Source organism: Geospiza fortis, unplaced genomic scaffold (assembly GCF_000277835.1).
Source record: "Geospiza fortis unplaced genomic scaffold, GeoFor_1.0 scaffold81, whole genome shotgun sequence".
In the NCBI taxonomy this organism is placed as follows: Eukaryota; Metazoa; Chordata; class Aves; order Passeriformes; family Thraupidae; genus Geospiza; species Geospiza fortis.
Window position 1 is genome coordinate 4,087,800 of NW_005054318.1, and position 22,909 is coordinate 4,110,708.

A 22,909-nucleotide genomic window follows, 5' to 3' on the forward strand; every position below is an offset into this window, starting at 1 on the left:
GATCTAATTCCTTCTGCATCTAAATTATTTTCAGCATTGCAATAAATTAATTTTGATTGATTTAGGATTGACAGATTTCATTACTTTTGTCTGAAAGGACCAACACAACACGATAGAACTTTTCTTCCCAAATTCTAATGATAAGCATACCATGTAATCTCCCCTCTCCTTGGGATCAAGTAACATCACTAATTTCTATAAATGCAATACTTTGTTTAAATTACTGAGAAATCTATATTTTTTATTATAATCCCTGGATCTCTCAGTCTGCCCTCTCCAGGAAACACTACAAATCATTATTTGCTCAACCTGAGTTTAAATTGTCACTGCTTTTTCAAGGGGATAGAACATTTATGAAAAGATGACTTCACAAAGAAGGCAAAAGCTAACTTGGATTTGTGGGTGTCTGGCATTCCCAATGACCTGTGATATTTGGATGACAATTTGCGGGCAAAGTCATTGAAATTTCTAATTATCATCAGAAGAGTCACTAGAGAAAAAAAAGCTAAAAAGAAATTACAAGCCAGACTGCAGTAACTTCAACTGAACAAATTCAACGTCTGAAAGCAGCACAAGAGGCATTAAATACTTCAGCCTATACTGCTGCATGAAACTGCATGAAAAAGCTTTTCCTGCAGTTTTGTGAAATGCTTTGATACTCATATGGTATTCCCCTATGAATTCAAAAGTATTGTAGAAATCTTTGTAACAATATTGCTACAATATTGTACAATCCATTTCAGAAATTTAAGAACCATTAACTGAGAGAAGTCTAGAACTATAGAATCAAAATGCAGTTATCAGCCTAGATGTAGGGGTTTAGGATAACAAAGAGCTTCATCAAACACCTACTTGAGATCTGGGGTTTTTTCTAATTTAGTATAAATAGCTGTCAGAATGAATATGAATCTATCTTTAGTCAGCCCAGCATTAAAAATTTACAGTACACAAATAATTAAATAATTTTAAATATAAATAAATAGAAATATAAACCTCTCCTCCCATATTTGTCTAATTACCCTTATACTTTGAATAAATTAACAAAATCATGCAAAGAATGATTCTGCAAATTAATCCTTTAAGGCAAAAAAAACCCAAACAAAACCACTTCATCTTTGACTTGTTTTATTTTATTAGGAGAACAGCTTACTCAAAGTTAACAGTGCTGAACACTCTGTTCCTCATGCAAGAAGTATATTTAGTTTTAATCGCTTTCTAACTACCTCTACTCAGAGACAGTGTGGGATTTTTGTATTTGCAGGGCAGAGCATTTATTAACTCAAGCCTTCTCTCCAGTGTGGCACAATCAGAATGTTCTGAACAGCTGGTTAGGAAGATAGCCAAGATGCAAGAAAGATGTCTGAGCCTCCTTTTCAAGGGCAGCCAACTCTTGTACTGTAGGTGCCAGAATATCCACATGGCCTTTATACAGTCCACCTGCCAAAAGAGATACAATCTAAATTATGTGTTCAAAGCCATTTTTCAGCAGAACTAACAATGTCCAACCACAGTCATTCAGAGAGTTAATTACTTTATTTTAAAAAAAAGCACAAGAAACCAGAACAGGCATACACATACTTTTGTCATTTGCAAACCATAGGCTGCATGTAACAAATGCAGAAGACTGCAAAGAACTAGCAGCTTTTTATAATAAATTTGTTTATAATCTATTATTTTTTTATTTATAGTCTATTATTCTGTAGTGACACAGGAGACAACCAGGAAACTGAGCACTGCATAGCAAGGGAACTTGAGAACAGCTCATTCTTACCGCCCAGAGCTCTCTTCTGCCCATATGTAACTTTCCCATCAAAATCATCCACTGGTACTTTTATGTCTGGTTCAACTTGGGCAATAGTGCAGTTCAAGTGTTCTTCAATCTCCCCCAGCAACTAAGAGGAAAAAAACCCAAGAAGTCTTTAAATACTCTTCTGGTCCAAGACTAGTCAAACTAGTGTTCTGAACCATCACATTTGAGTAGTCTGAACAGGAATGGTACATGAACCAGTTTGGTCACAGCTACAGAAGACTTAACACATTTTTATCAGCTCAGACTACAAAAGTTCATTTCCAATTTCAGTATGGTTTTACCCCACCTAGAAGTCTTCATTTCATACACTACCCTACTTGTATGAATGAGGCTACTTTATAATACAGCTCATAGTCCAAGCCTATTTTACCACAGATGAGATGTATTTGCCCTTCTTCATTAGAGAAAGAAGGCAAGTATTGCTTTTTAACATGCATTCATGGCTGGTATACAAATCCCAATGAAAACCTACTTAAGTGACAAACTATTTCCAGGTTAAAGAAACAACAGTTTTAAGTTTTGCAACAAACCATCTAAACACAAGTGCATAATTAACATCCTCCAAATCTTAACAGACTTTGATTAGGAAGACAATAAGGAAGTTGCAAGTAAGACTCCCAACAACATTGGCTGGGAATATTACAATAAGCTTTTATAATTAAACAACTTACAGAACATATAACTTGAAAAGTCTTCTAATCTCTTCTTTAAATGGAATCAAAGGTTATAAACACCCTAAGACTAGATTTGTGCTTCAACCACACAGGTGAAACAAAAACTTTATTCTGGAATCTTTTAGAGGAATTGGGGGACATTTAAGCAAAATGCTTACCTGCATCTCATTGTACCATATGGTACAACCTCCTTCTTCCTTCAGCCTGGTGTTGTAACAACCTTTTCCACGACTACTGCACACATGATACCAAACCTAGAAATAATGCAAAATGACCTCTAAACTTCATGAAATAGTTTAGTACATTCATTTTGACTAATTATAGCACGAAAAAGAACTCAGGAATCTGTTTAAGTTCTCCTTCAATTAAGCAGGGACAAAAAAGAAGTTTTTCAACGCAGGATAAGAAGGTCACATAGCAGCTGAGGACAGAACCTCAGTAAATGTCTGTTAATCTTTGCTTTGGAGTATAATTACCTTTTCTTTTTCTTTTGCCACAAGGGAGATTGCCAAACCCATCCTGAAATATTAGGAGACAAGGGAGGGAGAAATGTATTTCAGTAACTATTGCCAACTTGTGAAACAACAACAACAAATCTCAAGAACACCTGGTGGCTGCCCTGAACACACACATACCTCTCAGCTCTGCCGACTCTCCCGATTCGATGAACATAGTTCTGTTTCTCATCAGGGAGTGTCACGTTGATAACTGTGTAACACAGTTCACAGAAATGTATGAGCTAAGGTCAGAGATCAGATATCTAAAATACTATTTTGATTGCTGCAATTCTTCTCTTTAGTCTATGTACATACTTTATAGTCTATTACAACAGTTACAGGTGTAACCTGCAATACCTGCAATAAAGGCTCTCACTCTCAAACTGCTTTCTCCCCGATTACTTTTTGGCAAGAATGGAAAACCAAATGAACGATTTCAAAAAATGCAGAACAACATCAAGTATTTGAGAACTTATGGTGAACAACCAAATTAAATATTGTCTAGTTTCAGCCTTTAACATCTAATCTCTTAAAATTTTGCTATAGGTCATATATTTATTTTAAGTACTGGACAGGTAAATATATCGAAGTTCCAGTGCAATTCAACAGATTAAGTTTAAAAAACTGTCTTACCATATGGTACACCATGAATATCAATTCCTCTAGCAGCAACATCTGTGCAGATCAGGAAACGGACATCTCCTCTCTGCAAAAACAGCTGTAATGAAGTGATGTGCTAAACACAGCAAGCAAAATTACAAGCAATGAAATCATAGTCCTTTGCACTTCACCTTGAAGTGTCTCTGTACATTTAAGAACACTTCAAGTAAAGCATGAATAGTTTGGTGAATTTACATCCTTGTTTCTTTCCCCAGCACCATTAGGCAAACAAAACCAACAAACAGCTTAATCAAAACTAAACTGTAATACTGAAACTTTTTTTTAAGTGACCAAGTACTAAAGGACCTTAAAAACCAGTGTAATTACTATAGAGTTTAAAGTTAGGTTTTTATTTCAAAGTAAGCCTACTATCTTCTGAATTCAAACTCACAAAGGTCATACTGATACCAGTACAAACTTCCACCTACAGAAAACGTGCCTTACAATTTCAGGAAGTGTGACATAGAGCATTTGAATGCAATTTAATTTAAATTAAGAACTAGGAACACAAATTAACATAGGAACCATAGGAATTCAGATATTGGGAAGTGAGGAAAAAGCCTTCAAGAATCTGCTGCATCACCTTAAATCTTTCCAGGTTTTGCTTTCGTTCTTGAGGTTTTCTATCACCATGCAGACAGACACATGAGAATTGATGTCCCTTCCTATCAGGCCCTGAAAGAATTTATATACATTAATAACATCACATATAAGCTATGACACAGAACCATACAGATCTGGAAAAAAAATTCACAGGCATTGGGGTGGAAAAAAATACACAAGACAAGCAGTAAAACACAATTTCTCCCTCCTCCCAAGAGCAGATCTGTGCAGGCATTTTTCCTTACCCCTTCCTGCTCTAAATTTCCCCATTTCTACAAACGTTCGTCTTCACCTTTTTCCTCACACATGCCTTTCACTGTTCCTGTGTTTTCTTTCACATTTCTCCTATGTCTTTTTAGGTGTGAACATCTCTTCCCGTGTCTCTTGCCCTTACCAACTATCAAGTTTTACTAGCATGTTTCAGCAGAGGCACCATATATCTTCTCACTGGTTCAAATTTTGGTGCATGATGGGTTTCCATTCATTTCAAAGCTATCTGGAACATGTACAAGACAGTTCATTGCTTTCTTTCACAAAGGGCACCCCTGCAGCTGCCTGCTACAAAACTCTGAATTTTATGCCCAGTCAGTATGCAAAAAAAAAACTGAAGCACAATTTTATTTGTGCTGTGTCCCTGTACTGGTAACCTCTATCATACAAATTTGGTGTTGAAAAAACACAGAAGTGAGAAAAGTGAGCTGAGTAAAGTTGACATGAAAACATTACCTCCACCCTGCTGGATGAAGTATTGCTCCATATTATCACAGTCTATTTTAGTTCTGCAGAAGATAATGGCTTGATCCATCTTGTGCTCTTTGATTGCTCGAACAGTGTACTCTCCCTTTAGAATTTTAATAGCTTCAGACCACATTTCTAAATAAAAATAAAGAAGTTATTTCACTCAAATTGTTTAAAAACATGAAGAACCTTTGAACTGCATATCTTTGAAGTTCTCTAGCCTTCAAGTAGACAGTTAAACTTTTATTATTAGAGCAAGTAAGCTAAACGTTCAGTTTCTACCTCTGCCTTCCACGCTCCTGTGCTGCAAGGTGATACAATACACGAGGCACAAAAGCACTCAGAAGTTTCACGTTTCTTATACACATCAACAAACGCTTGTCTACAAATCTGCAAAATATATATTCAAGTCTCTTTCCAATTTCCCAGTTACAGAAACACATTCCCTTCAAGACTATGAGAACACAGAAATAAAATTTTGGAGGAACATGACTCAAGGCCAGTATCTACTACAATTTACCTTTAATTCAAAACATTTACAAAAATGTCACTATTTCTTAGTGTTGCTCGTTACCTGGAGTGTTAGCGCCAGGCCGTGTATTATCTTTTGCATGTACTTCATCAGTCTAGAAAAAACACAAACAAAAAAGCCCCCTAAGTCAGTAGTCCACTCTTCACAGAGAAATACTTGACTCCACTAACTTGTAACTAGGAAGAAACAAAAGTTTAGAAGTAATCTTAGCATTCTGCTCTCCTACGAGCCATGTTTACCCACCTTTAGCTACAGGAAAGTCTTGTATTTAAGAATACAAAACTTATTCATAAAAATGGCAATAAAACTATGTAGCCACTGGATAGGAAACACCTTTGAACAAAGTGAAGAATTGAAAACACACAAACAAACCAGAATAAGAAGATTTTGTAAAATATAGTTAAATCACATAAATAGTAACTCCTTATCTTTTCCCCTATGCTAGCCTGAATCAGATATAAACTTAAAATCCAAAAGAAATAAACTCACACTAAGACTTAATGACAACACATGACAAACAGACATTCCAAAGACAAGGAGAGATTAAGAAAACCATAGATTTGTAACTGCATCAGAGTTGCCAAGAACAAAATATGGTTCCAGGTTATTCAGAAGTTGAATACTAAAGACCTGGCCAACCAACACCTTCTCATGTGAATAGGTGTCAGGTGTATGTAGAATCTGGAATCTCAAATGCAGTCTGATATGACAACCATTCCTGTAAAAACTGCTCATGTCATTCACATGGGTTGGAGACAGAACTACCTTATAGAATGATCCATCTTGGCAGGTTTATTCCCTCCTGCCAAGTCAGAAAAGAGATACTAAGTACAGTTAGGCCACAGACCATTAGCTGTGAAATGAGTGAAAAAGCACAATGCCATTGTTCTCTAGTGCAAATCAGACTGTTACTCTATCAAGCTCTTCCTCAGCCATGTTTGTAACACTGAGCTGTTCAGAAACAGAGTTATGACACCACTGATACGATGCTGACTACCATGGAACAAACCATTTCAGATTAAGCTGTTTCAATAGCCAGCAAAGATCCTTCAGTATTAGGCCCCTGTTCTGAAGGTTAAATAAGTAAACATGGACAAATAACCTCAATTTTCACTTACTCTGATATGATTCTTGCCGAGCCTTTCCCAGAGTTTATCAGTTTTTGGATTTACAGGCACAACTACATGGTGTACAGTTTCAGGGACAGAATCTTCTCCTTTCAAATCAACCCAGGTGGGAAAATGCATGATTTTTTCGGATAGTTTTTTCACGTCAAAAGAATGCAGGGTTGCAGAGCACACAATCACCTGAGAAGAAGAGAGTCACATGGAAACCACTGAAGATAAAATCCTCCCAGTCCAAAAAGGTGAGAGTAGAACTGTATGAATGTTACATAGTTGAATAGCTAATGTAGCAAAACAGAAAATGTTTGGATCTCATCACAGGAACCACTCAGTTGGCAAGAGTCAAGACACAAAGTAAGTTGCTTAACTATTCTGTTACAGAGACCCAAAAAAATAGCAGGAAGAATGCAAAACTATTGAAAATTGATGAATCAAGATTATTAATATGTTAGAAAACATAAAGTATGTGTTCAGTCATGTTTGCTAGATTTATATATAAATAATTCAAAATAAATTGAAAACTCCTGAACACTAGGCTTCAACATCTAGAAGGCTAAAAATATTTTCACAGGCAATTACTGAACTCACTGAACGCATGTTAGTTTTGGACAAGAGCTTTTGGAAACTCCAAAGAAGCATGCTCTATGCCAAATAATAGTCAACAACTGAAAGCAGAGCACGCAACACACCCCCAAAAATATTTAAGCAAACAAAACAAACAAACAAACAAACAAACACACACAAAAAAAACCCAAACCAAAACCACAACAAAAAAAAAAAACAAACCACAAATATTTTATACCTGAAGTCTCTTTCCATCTGAGGTTATCTGAGGAATTTGACTATGGATTCTGTTTATAAAATCTGAATAACCTTGGAGGAGAAGGCCATCCTGTGTGGGGATGAAATAAAAGAGATGAAGATGCAAATCTTCTCTCATTTCTCAGTCTTTACACTTGAGTTAGATAAGCAACACACTCCTAGTCTCAGAAGTTCCTGCTTTTAATTAGCTGGACAGGTCAATGCATAGCAGGGATATTATTACTAAGGAGGAAAACCCAGTAAAAATGTGGAGCACTTATAGCTGCTGAGAAGCTCAGCAGCTACTCCTAGCTAACACCCCAAGGCATTTGATCTTTGTGAATATTCAGATGTACTACCAGAGATCAGAGAGATGCCCTTATTTCACAGCATATTGAGTACAACATTCACTGGCCTCAAGACCTGCTGGGTTAACTAACACTTATTTTTTGTCTTTGTCCTTTGAGCTCCCTGCAGTGGCAGGGACAGACTTCAGTACCTTGTAAATATAATTTGAAATACATTTTCCTATCAGAAAAATTCCAAACAGATTTAACAGAGAGGCTATGAGGGTGGGGGGAAAAAAAAGTAGGTTACTATGGTTGTAAACAATGAGAGGATTAAGATGGAACAGTGTATAGGTATCTAACTGTTCCACCGAATTATCAAATACTATAGAAAAATAATGTTTCACTTTTTTGCAAGTATCACATTGCATTTAAGAACAGAATTTAAGTAGCATTTAGTTCTCTACATACAGCTTCATCCAGAACCAGGAATCTAACTTGAGATAAATTAATCTTCCCTGTTGAGACCAGGTCATCCAGCCTTCCAGGAGTTCCAACAACAATATCCACCTATTAAGTACATAAAGAGTATGAGTTGGTCCTGTAACTAATTAGAGGCATTAAAAGTTTCATCTAAGATTAACATTATGAGACAATTACCAGTATAATGCTTTATCTTCTATTAATTATAACTTCATAAAATCCTAGAGTAATTTGAGTCTGAGGGATCTCTTGAGAATATCTGGTCTCCACTCCCCACCTTCACATGGAAATCAAGGACAATTTCTAAGTTACTTTAGGCAGCTGCCTAATACAATTTTCAGTACCCTTCTGGAAAGGGATCCTACAACCTCCTCTGTGAGCAACCTTCATTTTGGTTCTACAGTATTTTCATTAGCATAATCTACCTTAGGGAGGAAGTCTTCCCTTATTTGGGAAGTGCTGTGCCCGTTTTTTCCTTCCCTGAACTCCAAGCTGTGTAATCTTGTTATCAAAAGCCAACAAACATTTATTTTTAAATGGGGATACATTTTTCTCATGGTGGAATCTATCAACTATAGAAATAACTTCAAATTTTGCCAGGCAAAAAAGTTCACAACCAAGAATTTAGCGTTCACGTGGAAGTTGAATAATCTTTTGGTTCAAGTAGGCTTAACAGAAGATTTTTATTTTGGCAGTTAGAACCACTAGAAAACTTATCAATAGTGATGTGCTTTCACTTCCAAAAGTGAGTCTTAAATATAAAACATGGCCCTGTGACTCAGTTCTCCCTACAGTGTGATTGAATCAATTGTACATTTCATGGTGCTGAAACCAGACCACTTCCTTCTATGTAGGACTGGTTTGTAGTGTAGGTTCATCTTGATAACTGCAGACTATTTTTATTCACAAAAACAGGACAGAAGTTAATAGGAAAACTGTCTTGTTGGTTAAGGACAAATGGCAAACAATTACACCTTTATTTTAAAATCTTCAGGAGTACTCAGGCTTCAACGGAACTTGACTAAGTAGTATAGGTACTTGTATTGACATGGAAGTAAAGGAACAACTGCTAGACTGGTGCAACTGGTGCAATAGTTTCCTATTGACTGTACATTTTCTTTTTAACATGTTTATTATTCTTATTACATGAGTTACCACCATTAATATCCTCTAGCAACAGCATAAATTACTTGAAATCCCAAATGATAAATCATATGAAAAAAATATAACTTACACCTTGTTCCAGTACAGAGAGTTGATCTCTTGCAGCAACTCCACCAATAATAAGCAGTTCCCTAAAATTACATGAATATATTCAACATTTACCCATTTATTATATTCAGGTCTACTTAGAATCTGTCTTCAGACACATGTTTTTATTGATAGCTGACAATTAACAGCTCTGAACAGTAATTTCAAGAATAACAGAAAAAATTAATTTTGAAACTCGTCCTTTCACATGTAGTTTACCTCAGTTCAAGTGAAAACTCTGCTACCAAACTGTATTTGAATGTGATTACTTTATCACAGTTGTATTAAGCAAATGAGCACCTTAACAAATTTAATCTTACAAAGAATGTTTCTTAAAAATCTCAGAAATAATGTAACTTAGTTCAACAAAGTTTCCTGTGTCCTTGAAAGTTAGAAATGCAAATAACAGTAAACTAAATGAATCTTTCCTTGTAGCTTGCCCATTCCTATTGCTTAGTCCCAGCAATTCTAGTAAATGAACTCTTTACACAGATCGCAGTTTAGAATTGGGAAATGTTCAAGTTTTAGAAGCACAGACAAAGCAGACACAATCTAAATCCAAAGCAACTTATAGATGATTCATTTTTCAGAATTGCACCTCCATGATAATTTGTCCTGCAAGCACATTAATTAAAGAGAGAAGACCCTGTATACAACTATTTGAGGGAGATGAAAAACAAACAAAATAGGGGGTAGAGGGAGATGGGGGCATAGAAAAATGTTTAGGAAAGAAGGGCAGTAAGCCAATAGTATTTTTAGTCAAGAGAAGCATGTGAAGTATCACAGTAGTTATAACTGATAATTAAAAAAAAAGCCCTACCCACCAAATTTGTTGTATGAGAAAAAGGTAGTCCACTGATAAAACATACCAAAAAACCCTAAGTGATCTAACTGCAGTTGCATAGTCAGAAGTTTGGTTGGTAGCAGGTTATTACTGATATTATTATCAGCAGCACTGCAGATTATGGTTCACTTAGCTACAAGTGGAACCTACCCCCCCCATCTCCCCGTGAAGTTACAACCATGGAAAATACCATAAATGCAACTAGCAAATTCACTATTACCTTAATTTGGGATTATCAACATATTTTTTGAACTGCTTCACATTGTTCAAAGTTTGTTCTGCCAGCTCTCTTGACGGTTCTACAATCAATGCTTTTGGAGCATTTGGAAGGTTCTGTGCTTGAACCACTTGCGCATTTCCTAAGTGGAAAAAAATCACCATTAAGACAAACTACATTCCTATTCTGGAATTTTTACTGGAAACAAATCTGGATTTTCTATTAGTAATTAAAAGCTAATATTTTTAAATGCTCCATTGAAAGGTGATGTGATTGCTCTCTCAATTATGAGTAACTTCAGAATAATGATCAGAACTTACAAGTGGGTGTACTGGCCCATGCAGGATAACCCATTCTACTGTGGGTCATAAAGACCCACACAGATTTTTACAGTAACACTGTTGAAAAACTTAGCTGGACTTCTTTTATCTGATGTACTTCTAAATTCAAAATATTAAAGACTATTGGTGGTTTAACAGTAAGAAAATCTGGTATACTTTCAAAAAAGCATCAATATTTCTTCATTACTGCTCTATTTAAGATCTTTCTGATTGCAATTAAAGGGATCCAAAGATGCTCTGCAACACAACCTGAATATAGAAACAAGAGAAGTTTGTAAAAATCTAACCTACCTGAGTGTTGTGATTTTACAACACTACCCTCAGGAGCCTTGCAAAGGCCAACATAGCCATCTTTTGGTGGAAACTTGAAATCTTCTTCACCAAAATTGAATTTCAATTCAGCATTCTAGGTTTCAAAAAAGTTGTGTCATACACACAGATTCAAGAGACCACATAAAATGAGAAGCAACTCAAATGAGATTGACAAGGAGATAGGCAAGGTCTTTTCTTCTCCCATCTTATACATTCCTGTTCCCTAAGTTGCTGGAACTTAAAAAACTCCCAACCAAACACACAGAAAAAAGCCAACAAAAAACCCAAAGAATTTTTTCTGAAGTTGTACATCTCTCTAACCACTGAAAATTTTTTTTTACCAAAATCTCTACTGCTTGAGAGATAGACTCAAGAAGACTAACTCAGAAAGACATAGTACTACATTACAGTAATGTTAGAGTTCAGAACACATGAAATAGGCTGACTTTCAAGCTATTTGCTTGTATCAGTTGAATGGCAGTATACAACAGTTTAATACACACAACATAGCACTGTTATTAGGAATTAGTTGTCCATGCTATTCTACCTATAAATTCAAGACTAAAATTTGAATTTAAACATTTAGGTTAAATGGTACTCAAAGGTACATTATTACTTCAGTAGTGAATACTGGTAAACCAAAGAAAACTGACTTTACATGCACAACGGCAGTAACTGTAAGTGGCTATGCAAATTTTATACTTAAGTATAAACAAACCCAGAAAAATGATAATAATCTTGGACATCTGCAATATTCCTGTTACCTTCAGTACACAAGCTGCAAAAAGTGCTTGGTTCCTTATATGTGGTGGGATTTCAAATGCAAGGCCAAGGTCCTTCCCTGAAAGTACGGTTGGTTCGGTCAGACTCTGCAAGTGTGTGCATTTCTCTCCTTCCCTACCCCCCAGTGAAAGCATCCAAATAAAATTCCAAACAAAGAGAATAAAATTTACCATTTTTGGAAAATTTTATTTGTCCTTTTTCTGTGTCTAGATAACAGCCAATTGTATCATGCATAGTGAATTCCTGAAAAAAAAAACCACAACAAAATAAGGTTTGTGAAACTAAGACATTTTCAGTGCATTAAGACAACTTAGTGCTTATATTCTGTCAGCTTTTAGTTTTCTCACCTCTCCCTAATAAATGCTGATTCTTAAGTCAAACAAGTTCAATTTATTTCAGCCAGACTGTTGTAAATAGAACACATATTTTTATTTGATTTCAAGTGTTCAGTAAACTGCCCAATTGATCATAGATATTTAAGCATTTATTACTGCTTTAAATTTACTTCAAGAACTAACACAATGACAATGATACATTTAAGTCATATACCTGAAGTATTCTGCATTACGGAAAAGCACATTAGTCACGTATTTATTAGCCAATGTAAATCTAAGCTTAGAACACCAAGCATGGCATCAGAAACCTGTATTTTGACTATAATAAAAGACTAACTCTTGAAGATTACACTATATGCATGTTATGCATACTTAAATGCTTTATCTTAGTGTCTTGAGATCTGCTAGTTTTAAAGGTATTCAATAACATTTATATATTATTATGTGCTTCTAATCAAAAGCTCAAGAGTCACTATTAAACAAGTTACAGTAGTCATAAAAGTTGCAGGTTTTATGACATTGAGTTATTATTAGCACAAAAAGACTTGAGTTTCTGCCCATTTATTTATGTTTAAACATCTCAATTCCACTGCTACACTACACAAAATCCATTACAGATATTCCCAGCAGACACTTGAGAAGTGTACATTAAGGTAATGGCAAACCCAACTCAATAGCCAGGAGTAGTGCACTCTATGTTTTAGTAAAAATTAATAATGCATTTTGACAGATTAGAGAGTTGTGAAATTACTTCTATTTTAACTTCTAGTAAACAGAATATGATGCCCTCACTTGCATGTTCCCAGTGTATACATATGGGTTGATTTACTCAAGCTAAAGATGAAGTAAGTCAAGACAAATCTCAAGGTCAGTTAACTTTTAACCTGTTTAAAACAGCAAAATTTTAACTTCTAAATAAGAATCAATATAATTGCAGTATAACCACTATCATGTCTCAAGCTTATAACTGCTTTTGTTGAATCTTTTAATAAGCTTTTGTGAAAAAATGCTTCAATGTTCCATTGGCCTTCTGCCCAGTGAGCCTCCCTTAGCAGTGAGCCCTACTTCAAAAGACAGTTGACTGTAACAGAACAAAACTAACATGCAAAACTTTTAAAAATATTTCTGCCAAATGCAATTCAAGCTTACCTCACCATAGCTGTCAAATTGCTTGTTGTGAGATTTCTTACCAGTGCCACCAAATCCAAAGCCAAATTTATCAGTGCCTGAAGACAATACAATAGGTTTTTATCTTTTGGTTGACAGGTTATGCTTTTTCCTTTTGGTATTAGCAACTGAAATTTCCAACACTATCTCATAAACAAATAATACACAGTGCTAACTACTAATTTCTGACCTGGATGTACACCAAACTAGTACTTCTGCAGCAGTACATTTATCAATTTTACCTGTCTCCAGTCATCTTCATTAAAAATAAAAAAAAAGCATAAAAGGCAGAAAGTCACAGAAGACAAGAAAACACTGCCACAAACAAAGACTTCCCCTTACAGGAATTAAAATACTTATACAAAACATTTTCAACTCCCCAATACTGGGATCCTTCCCGAAGAGTCCATTCTCTGCAACACTAGAACAGCACTCCACCCATTCCATGTCAATACAAAAACTACCTATAGGCTCTTCAGAAGGAAACTCACCCAGATCTAGTGAAGCCTGCATAGTTGACCAACCAACTCTGCACAAGCCTTGGTCATGACAGGAAACTTCATAGTAGTATTTCCCTTTAAAAGAAAAAGAAAGGATCTAATACAATACCCAAATTCATTTAGGTGGTTCAGGCTTGCTACTTTCAATCTAACATCCCAGTCCTGCTAAAAATGTGATGAAATCCCCTACACTGTTTTTGTGTGAAAAGGTTGTGTCTATACCTATGTATGGAATGAAGAAAGAGCAGGCAAGAGAGACAAAGTACACAGAGGTAGAGTGTGAAAGGCTCCAAAGGAGTGACAAGCAAGAGAGAAGTGATCCTACTGAATGCATGGGAACTGGTAAACCCAGGACACAAGGTTCTGCAGAATCAGAACCAGACCACCAGCATGCCCCAGCACCAACAACTCCTTGTGCCACTTGAAGAACATCCAACTGGCTGTTATGTACACACAGACTACAGAATTATCTGCACACCCCATTAAAGGAGACTGCTTAGGGTCTTTCTGAACACACTCCCAGAATCACTGGAGTATCAGGATGACTCTGTTTCTGAGTCAAGTGTTAGGGTTGGCCTCTCAACTACTGCTACAACCACAGAACCATCAAATTTTTGCACACCTGCATGAAGTCTGTGAGGAAACAACTCAAAGTACTGTGTGCATAGCCATTTCCTAAAAAAGATGCATTCTGATGAATATTAGTTATGATTCTGCCTACTGCAACTCAGTCTCCTATTGATGCCTGAAGATTTTTAGCTTCCTATGTATACTTCATGTATTTGTAGCTTAGTAGACCGTTAAATGCCTAGGTATAATTTCTAGTACTTTTCCAGCTCTCTTTATCACAGTGAACAAACTCTTTGATACACTCTTAGAAGTTCTGTTTAATCTTACTTGTTAGTTTACCACGGACATTTTTATTTTGTACCACATATCGTAGATATAATACAGGTAGAGTCAGAGGACCAGGGGGTCCTCTGGTGGAAGACTCCAATGGGACAGAATCCAGGGGGGAGGATTACCTAACCAACTGCTCCTTAACTGGACAATACTGGCTGGATATTCTAACTGCCCAATCTTATAAAATTGTAGGACTCCAATTTGGGGCATGGTTTTCACCATATTGTGTACCTGAAGGCTGTCAAGTAAATGTTTGCTTTTCTATTATAATTTTAAGGTTTGGGAAGATTTTGTTCTACTTTCAGGCATCGCTATCAGGGAAAAGGTAATTTACAACACAAGGAGAACAAAAGTGAGGTATTTGTCATTTCCAAGTCTTAAGCTACTAAATTTGGTCAGATGGATAGAAAGTTTTTAATGCAACCATCTACATTAACAATGGCTGACAAGCAGGCATTTCAGCTGAAACTTTTCTGGAAGAGTATTCAAAACACAGCACTTTATATGTACCTTTAGTCACTCCTCTAGTTGCTCTGCATCCATGCCATTCTTTTATCTCTCTGCTTTGGCAACACAAACCATCCGATCCAATTGCTGAAAATTACAAGACAGTTTTAGTTAAAGAAATTGTCTAACTGCTTTTAAAAGAAAACTTCATGCATTCTTTCCTCTAGTTTATTCTTTTTTTACCAAGCAAAAAGTTCTCAAGTGAACAGCAGGACAACTCACCAAAAGCTGATCCTCTGTCATAGGGGTTCATTTGCCATTTATTGAGCACTAAGTTTGAAAGACAATAACAGAAAAAGCATTTAATCAAAAAAGAAAGCCTGAAAACCTCAAATTAGAAATTCAAATTCTTTCTACAGTGTTTGGCTTAATTTTCTGGGGAAATAGCTTTGTTCCAAAGCTATTATATGAAATTCATATAAGCTCAAATGAAGGCCTACAATCCGAAGGAGGGGCACAAATGCTTAATGCAAAGGTATTCTATGGAAGTTTAGATTATTCCATTAAGAACAGATTAAGTTACTTAAAAATGCAACTGCAAACAAGGAAGACTTTCATAAAATAAGGCAGTTTCACACAATCACAATCAAATTCAGATAGAAAATATCCAAAACTATATGAAGAACAACAAATTTGAATGGCCAAATGGCCAATTATGGGCCATTTATTGGCCATTTCTGTTCCAAGCTTACATTAAAGTATCTTTCAGTCTGTAAGTTAAAATGTCATTACTAAGGAGCTAAGATACATGCACATTGAATTTCTGACTTCATTTTTCATATGCCCAACAACATGCTGTAATAAAATCTATACATGATTAAAAAAAATCAAACAGGTGTCCTTTCAATTAGGTTTACTGAGTGTATTTGTGTATTCATATTACATTCTCTCAAGGAGGATTTCATTTTAACTTTTTAGAAGTTAATTTTACTGTCACCAATGTAGCAGTAGTTATAATGATGACAACTTCTATAACATCTTTAGAGTGCTGTTTGTGCAAATACTGTTCACTTACATAAAACCCAATCTTATCAGTACCACAGACTGGACATGGTTATTGGCTTTATGGTTCCAAGCCCAATTAAATGGATGCATAACAGATTCCCAAATACTGTGAGGATATTATCATGGTTACAATCCATTTTTTATATAGCTGAGTTCCAGCCCTATGCATTTCCTGCTCAATTCAATGTTTACTAGAAGAAACAAGATATCAATTATTCAATTCCAAACCTAGGCAGGTGCTAAAAGGAACAAAACAGATCTTCTCAGCACATCAGAACTGAAAGATCCTACACTGTTATCCCAGCCACACAAAAACATGTTTGAGCCCAGAAGAGCTTTCTGCTCAAGCTTACTTAAGAGGCCCAAACCAAATTCACAGTGTCATAGCTGGTCTCACCTAATCCTGCAATAGAAAGATTTTTTAAATCCTTCTTTTAAGGTGGACACCGTTACCACTTCACATCTTGCAAGGCATTAACCTAGTATGGGGCTTTCAGAAGAACACTGGAAAGCCAGGTGTGGCTCAGCCAGCTTCAAGCTGAAAACAAGAGCATTACTAAGAGTCTGCAGTCATACGCACACCAGTTCTTCCCATGATTCCACCAGTAAATTTATATTCTCTGTTTAATAAAACACTGAATGATGATATTTACATTATCCCAAATTATGGAAAGAATACTCATCCAATGGCAGGTTAACTTTACTTTTAAAAGTGACAAAATCAACACAAGTCAGCAGACTTTTGAATTCAAGGAATGTGACATATAAAAACTTACCTGCCCCTCCAGTTTTAATAGTGGCTTTTCCTTTCTTGCCTTCCATTTGGTCTTTCAGTGTTTCATAAACAATCTGGATAACTGGAATGCTGAAAGCCTAAAATGAAAAGTCACTTTCATTCCACAAGTTATACACTTATTTCCAGCCTTTTTTTGGGGTGCAATACCCACAGCCAGAAACACTGAAATACAGTCCTACATATATGTTGGTAAAGACTATTACCAAAAATACCTAAACACATATAAATATTCTCTCTGCATATATGAGACCACTTAAAGACTTTTACTTTCTGCTAATTTGATTACTTACACCAGTTTTTCCACTCCCAGTTTCAGCAGCCTATAGGAAGAAAAATACAAGAGTTTTACCAGGACTGTAAGGACTGTTCTAGAATTCTGTTTTGATAAACTGAGTTTATTTTTTAAGAAGTATTATTTTGGCTTATGGAATGAGGAACACAGAGAACCATAAAAGACAGGATGAACAAGGCATACTAATATGATACTTTCGAGGCTATTGATACTGCAGCATTGGCTTGGGCAGTATCAGCCAGGTTCCATACAGAGCTGTGTCAGGTATTTACAGCCAAAAGGAGAGCAGATGAGATCAGACAGCCCTCGTTCATGTGGCAGTGCCTGTCAAGAAGTCAAAAAATAAAGCCTAATAGTCCCAGATTTCATCTGCAAGAACAGCTGGAAACACACTAGTATCTCAAAGAGAATATACTTTCTATTGAAGTGGGACAGGAGAGCTAGTTTAACTATGGACCTGTCTGGAAAGAACAAAATTCACCACACAAACAACAACTGAAAGACAGAGGATTTCTAAGAATAGACTATCCTGCCTACATACCATAAGCACATCACCACCTCCTAAGATCAACGGGATGGATTCTGCTTGGATATCTGTAGGGAGACTGCAGGAAAGAACACATTAACACAAGGCAATGTTCTACATCAATAGAAAATAAATTTTTACTTATCTAGAAATTCACAGAAACCAAATCATCTGCAAGATAAAGCAGGTAACTGCTATTCCTCCTGGCTTGCAGTGGATTCAGCTGCACCTTGGTAAGAGCACTACATTTCACATCATTACCTTAACGATAAAAAAACCCCCTTATTAACTATATATTCCTTGTCTTCCTTTCTTCAAATGAGTTTTTCTTTAAAGCCACTTATGCTGACCTCATTTACATGATTCCTGTTCAAAACTGGAAAAAAAAAAGTAAAGACAACTAAACTCAAACAGCATTTTCAGACAATCACAGCTAATTAATATTCATATGAGAAGAACAACATACATTAAGTTTGTCCATACTGACAACCTTCTGAATGACAATTCAAATCAAACTCTGAAGTAAAAACATGTTGGCCAAACAAGTAACCAAACACAAGAATAACAACTTTTTTAGAAGACTGACACACATGCACTAAGTTTGAAAAACACAATCATAGACCACAGCCTGGAAAACACAAACTACACTAGCATCAATTATGTGGCAGTATTTAATCCAATATATATAAATACCCCAGAGGCACAGAGCCTTTTGTGAAACAAAAGAAGTGAAGCATAAGCAGTCATGCTCTGCCTGCCCAAGTTTAAGGGTTACTGCTGCAGTCAGTTTGTGCTCTTCACTCTTTCACACTACAGAGAAGCACGTGAGGTGCAATGACAGTTAAAGGAAAACACACATCCACTTTGCTTTAATGTGACAGCAGAGGTGCTTTAAGAAGCACGTCATACATTGCTGAAAGGCAAATTAGACTTTGCCACACTCCTACTTACAGCCAGTCCATCTCCTCCACTGCTTGAGCTATCTCAGGCATAACACCCATTTCTGTAAGACAAGCAAAGAGGGATCAAGCAGCGTTAATAACCTCACATTGCCCAAAGATTGCCAAGCATCAACACCTCCAGCTACAGGCAGAACCATGGAAAACCACTCTTGTGGGCAACAGCATGTGCAGCCTTCACTACAGCACCCACTGATGGAGACATTCTCCCTTCCTCATAGGCAGCTTTGAGAGCTGTCCCCACTCAGCAGAGTAAGTCAGGCACACACAGGGCACAGGGGTGGGTACAGACACAGCAGCAAAGTGAACACACTGGAACAGAGCACCATTCCAAGGGCAAGGTATTTATCTTTGCACCTTTAAGGAAACTGCCTATGCAGACAACAGGACATTTGTCAATCACAAATACCCAACTTTCTCTACAGTTGAAAAAACCCGATCCTCTAAGGACTCTAGTTCACCAAATCTTGCCTGACAATAAGAAGACAAGGCTTTGATTTTGAGAAAGTTATTAATTACATCTGCTTTTTAAACTTTTTTTCTTGGAAACCCTTCTGGTAAAGTCATCTCAAGGTCTGATGGTTGTACCTCAGACACAAGTTAAATATGGAGCAACATGCTTGTATGTTGATAAACAAATCCTCTGTATTTAAAAAGGAAAACAAAAGAAACCTGCAGCTATTCAATACAGGCAAGAGAAAAGCAGATCCTAAGCAACCCAAATGCTGGTACCATCAAAATTACAATTTATCTGTTGGTCATCTCCTTGGGTACATAAGGTTACTCTAAATCAATTCCTTCAGCTAGAAACATGCACCTTTCCAAGCAGAGGTTTCTCACCCTGGCCTCTGCACTGCCACATGCTGGGTTTCAGGCACAGCACACATGTGCACACACACTGAGCTGGGCTGCTGCAGGTGGGTGTGCACAGCCAAAGATTATTCTTCCACTTGCTATAATACAAATGCTGTAAGGTATGTGTTTTATTTGTAATGTGATTGCAGGAAGCTTTAATATTTTCAAGTGCAGGACTCTAATCCTACAAAAGTAGACAACCCACACAAGCAACAAAATCAATAGCAATCAAAACCAATTCATACTAATTCCAAGTTGGAAACAAATCCATACATTTTTTCCCCATATACTTCCAACTCACACAGTTTAATTCAATGTAAAGTACAAGAATTTACTCAAACAATAACACCATGATATTTTCCTCAACTACATCCAAATTAATCCTGCTGCCTAGCATCCAAACTGATCTCTAGATCTCGGGAAGAAGCTTCAGCATTTTCCCCCCATGGTAAGATGCAAAAAGTTCAGTTAAAAGGAACAAATTAAAAACCCCATATACATTAAAACTTCACAGAACTCTGATCCTGGCTGGCTGCCTAGTTCTACAAATATCTACATGGGAAACGGGACACAAAGAGTGATGCTTCCTCCTTTAATAGTAAGCTTTGGATTACAATTTACTATTATATACACATATATAGTTTATACATAGTCTGCCAAACCGTATCACCACGCAGAGCTTCTCTTACAAAAAGCCAGTTATTATACACTGCTATACAGAGAACAGTTATGATAAACCTCCTGTTACTAAAAGCAGACAGCATGAGGAACGAGCCTAACTTTTAAGCAGCCCGTTTGATAGATCCACATATGCAATAAAACCTGCAAAACCATTCCGATAACCACTTCTCAGAGCCTACAGAAGCCCGAGGACACGGGGAGAAGCACCTACATCCCCCGCAGGCCTCGCAACCTCCAGCCTGGTTTATGGTCAGCCACACCCTACCGCGGGCTAGGCTGGAAGGGCGGCCGAGGTGCTTCCCCCGTGTCGCAGGGAGCCCGAGAGCCGGCGGGCAGAAGCGAGAGGCTCCCTCAGGGCCGAGAGGCCGCGGCCCCCGCGCCACGTACCCGAGAACGCCGCCATCTTCGCCCCGGGAACGCCGCGAACAGCGCAGGGCGCAGGCGCGCGGCCCGGCCGCCGCTTTATGGGGCCGGGTGGGCGCAGGAGCCGCCGCGCCGCGCGTTCCGGCCCGGCCCGTGAGCGCCCCTGGGTATTGACGGCCCAGGGCGCCTCAGAGACTCAAACACGCCGCGGTGTGTGTCACATATACACTAACGGCGATACAGTATTCTCCAGGTTTTACAGAAGCTTCCCCAAATTCTGCACCATCTTGTTCCAGGGTAACTTCTAGCGACATTAAACGCAAGAACCTTCGGGGTTTTGTAAAAAAATAAAATGAGATTGCAAGTGCAGAAGTGCAGCTTCTATAGTTACATCAGGAGCCAATGGTGCATTTGCCTGCTGAGTGGAAGGCACAGCATCAACCATTGCCTGCTGCTTTCCATTGTGAAACACAGCTTCAATCCTTCTGAAGGCAGCATGAGATAGAGACACATCTGGTTCAAAGGACAAAAAACCCCAAAACAAGCATCTCTGATAAAGTAGTTCTCTTGAGTACTGTGTTGCAATTTGAATACTGGTCTTGTCCTGGTGGTTTGTTTGTTTGTTTCAAGATTTTTCTAAAAACCTGCTGAGCCCTACTAGCTGTTAACTTACAGTGTAGAAACTGGTGATATCCAGAGAAAAATACAGCAGGGTATTTTATACCCTTCATACCAGGCTGTTTGCCTTGCAATGGTTTCTCATGTATTAATAATTCCTTTGGGAGTATCTTCCTTTGATGTGCCTCTTTTCTTTCACTATTATTCGCTATATCTGTCAATCATTAGTTTGCTCTTTTCAGATAAATGACAAAACTAGTGATTTTTTAAAGGCAGAGATATGAATAATGTACAGATTCAACCACGGCACTAAGAAAACCCATTTGTAGGCAGACCTTGATATCAATATATAGTGCTGCTTGTTAGTGTGAAACATGGAGTGTAATTTACTATACATCTCCCACAGTTCTTTGAAACTTACAAACACGATGTTATACTATTTACTATTGCTTTACAAGCTACATTGTAAAATATAGTTAAAAATATAGAAACAGCAAAAAGGCATTTTTTCTCAGTAGTTGCTTCTTCTTGAAGTCTTTCCCAAGCACGCAACAGAGCTTTCATATTGCCCTGAATCCCTAGTTTCAGAATTTGAATTTTTGTTTAACCTAATTCTAGGACACACAGTTGCCTACAAGAGCTTACTAACACAAGAGAAAATTAGACTGCAGGAGCAGAAGTGTCAGGGTGTGAAGTAATTTTATTTCTATTTTACAAATGCTTTATAAAGTTGTAGGAAATAGGCTGAAACATCAGTTCTTTCATAATTATTTCAGAGAACCAGGCTGGGAAAGACATGTGAGATCATTGAGTGCAACCTGTGATGGAACACCACCTGGTCAACCAGACCATGGCACTGAGTGCCACGTCCAGTCCTCCCTTAAACAGCTCCATGGACAGTGACTCCACCAACTCTCTGGGCAGCCCATTTCAATGTTTAAAAACTCTTTTTGTGAAGAAATCCTTCCTGGTGTCCAACCTGAATTTCCTCTGGTACAGCTTAAGCCTGTCCTCTCATCCTATTGCTTCTTGCCTGGGAGAAGAGACCAAACCCCACCTGGCTCCAGCCTCCTTTCAGGTGGTTGTTCAGAGTGTTAAGGTCTCCCCTGAGCCTCCTTTTCTTCAGGCAAACACCCCCAGCTCCCTCGGCCGCTCCTCAGCAGACTTGTGCCCCAGACCCTTCCCCAGCTCCCTGTCCTTCTCTGGACACGCTCTAGAATCTCAATGCCCTTCCTGATGTGAGGGCCCAGAACCTACAAACAAGCTCCTTTTATCTGCTTTAGAGAGCTGAACGCTAGGAACTCCAACTCGTAGGACTGAAATATTTAGAAGTCCTACGTAGCACCATTAAAGCCGCAAGAACCACTAGCGAGAAATCCACCTTTTCCCTTTTTCTCCACTTTTTTCCCCTATTCGGTAAGGGCGCGATCCATACACCGAGGTCT

The 22,909-nt window shown here is 37.5% G+C and overlaps 1 protein-coding gene across 1 annotated transcript; it reads right to left on the minus strand.

Moving 5' to 3' along the window:
• Nucleotides 1–1,108: 1,108 nt before the first annotated feature.
• Nucleotides 1,109–20,931, minus strand: DDX1 (DEAD-box helicase 1). The gene is made up of 26 exons (XM_005420284.2): nucleotides 20,871–20,931; nucleotides 18,940–18,991; nucleotides 18,004–18,067; nucleotides 17,461–17,490; nucleotides 17,151–17,247; nucleotides 15,592–15,639; nucleotides 15,373–15,456; nucleotides 13,951–14,034; nucleotides 13,442–13,518; nucleotides 12,128–12,200; nucleotides 11,939–12,015; nucleotides 11,154–11,268; nucleotides 10,525–10,663; nucleotides 9,444–9,504; nucleotides 8,198–8,296; nucleotides 7,441–7,530; nucleotides 6,633–6,821; nucleotides 5,557–5,608; nucleotides 4,971–5,117; nucleotides 4,225–4,316; nucleotides 3,615–3,687; nucleotides 3,120–3,192; nucleotides 2,961–3,003; nucleotides 2,643–2,738; nucleotides 1,772–1,892; nucleotides 1,109–1,437 (listed from the first exon to the last, which is right to left on the minus strand). The coding sequence occupies exons 1-26, from the start codon at nucleotides 20,884–20,886 to the stop codon at nucleotides 1,307–1,309; spliced, it is 2,223 nt and encodes a 740-aa protein (XP_005420341.1). The 5' UTR covers nucleotides 20,887–20,931; the 3' UTR covers nucleotides 1,109–1,306.
• Nucleotides 20,932–22,909: the final 1,978 nt, after the last annotated feature.

Coding starts and splice junctions, on each gene's coding strand:
- DDX1 (XM_005420284.2), bottom strand. Junction 14,035..15,372: donor AACTAGAGGAGTGACTAAAG/GTACATATAAAG, acceptor TTTCTTTTAAAG/GGAAATACTACTATGAAGTT. Junction 13,519..13,950: donor GCAGGCTTCACTAGATCTGG/GTGAGTTTCCTT, acceptor TATTGTCTTCAG/GCACTGATAAATTTGGCTTT.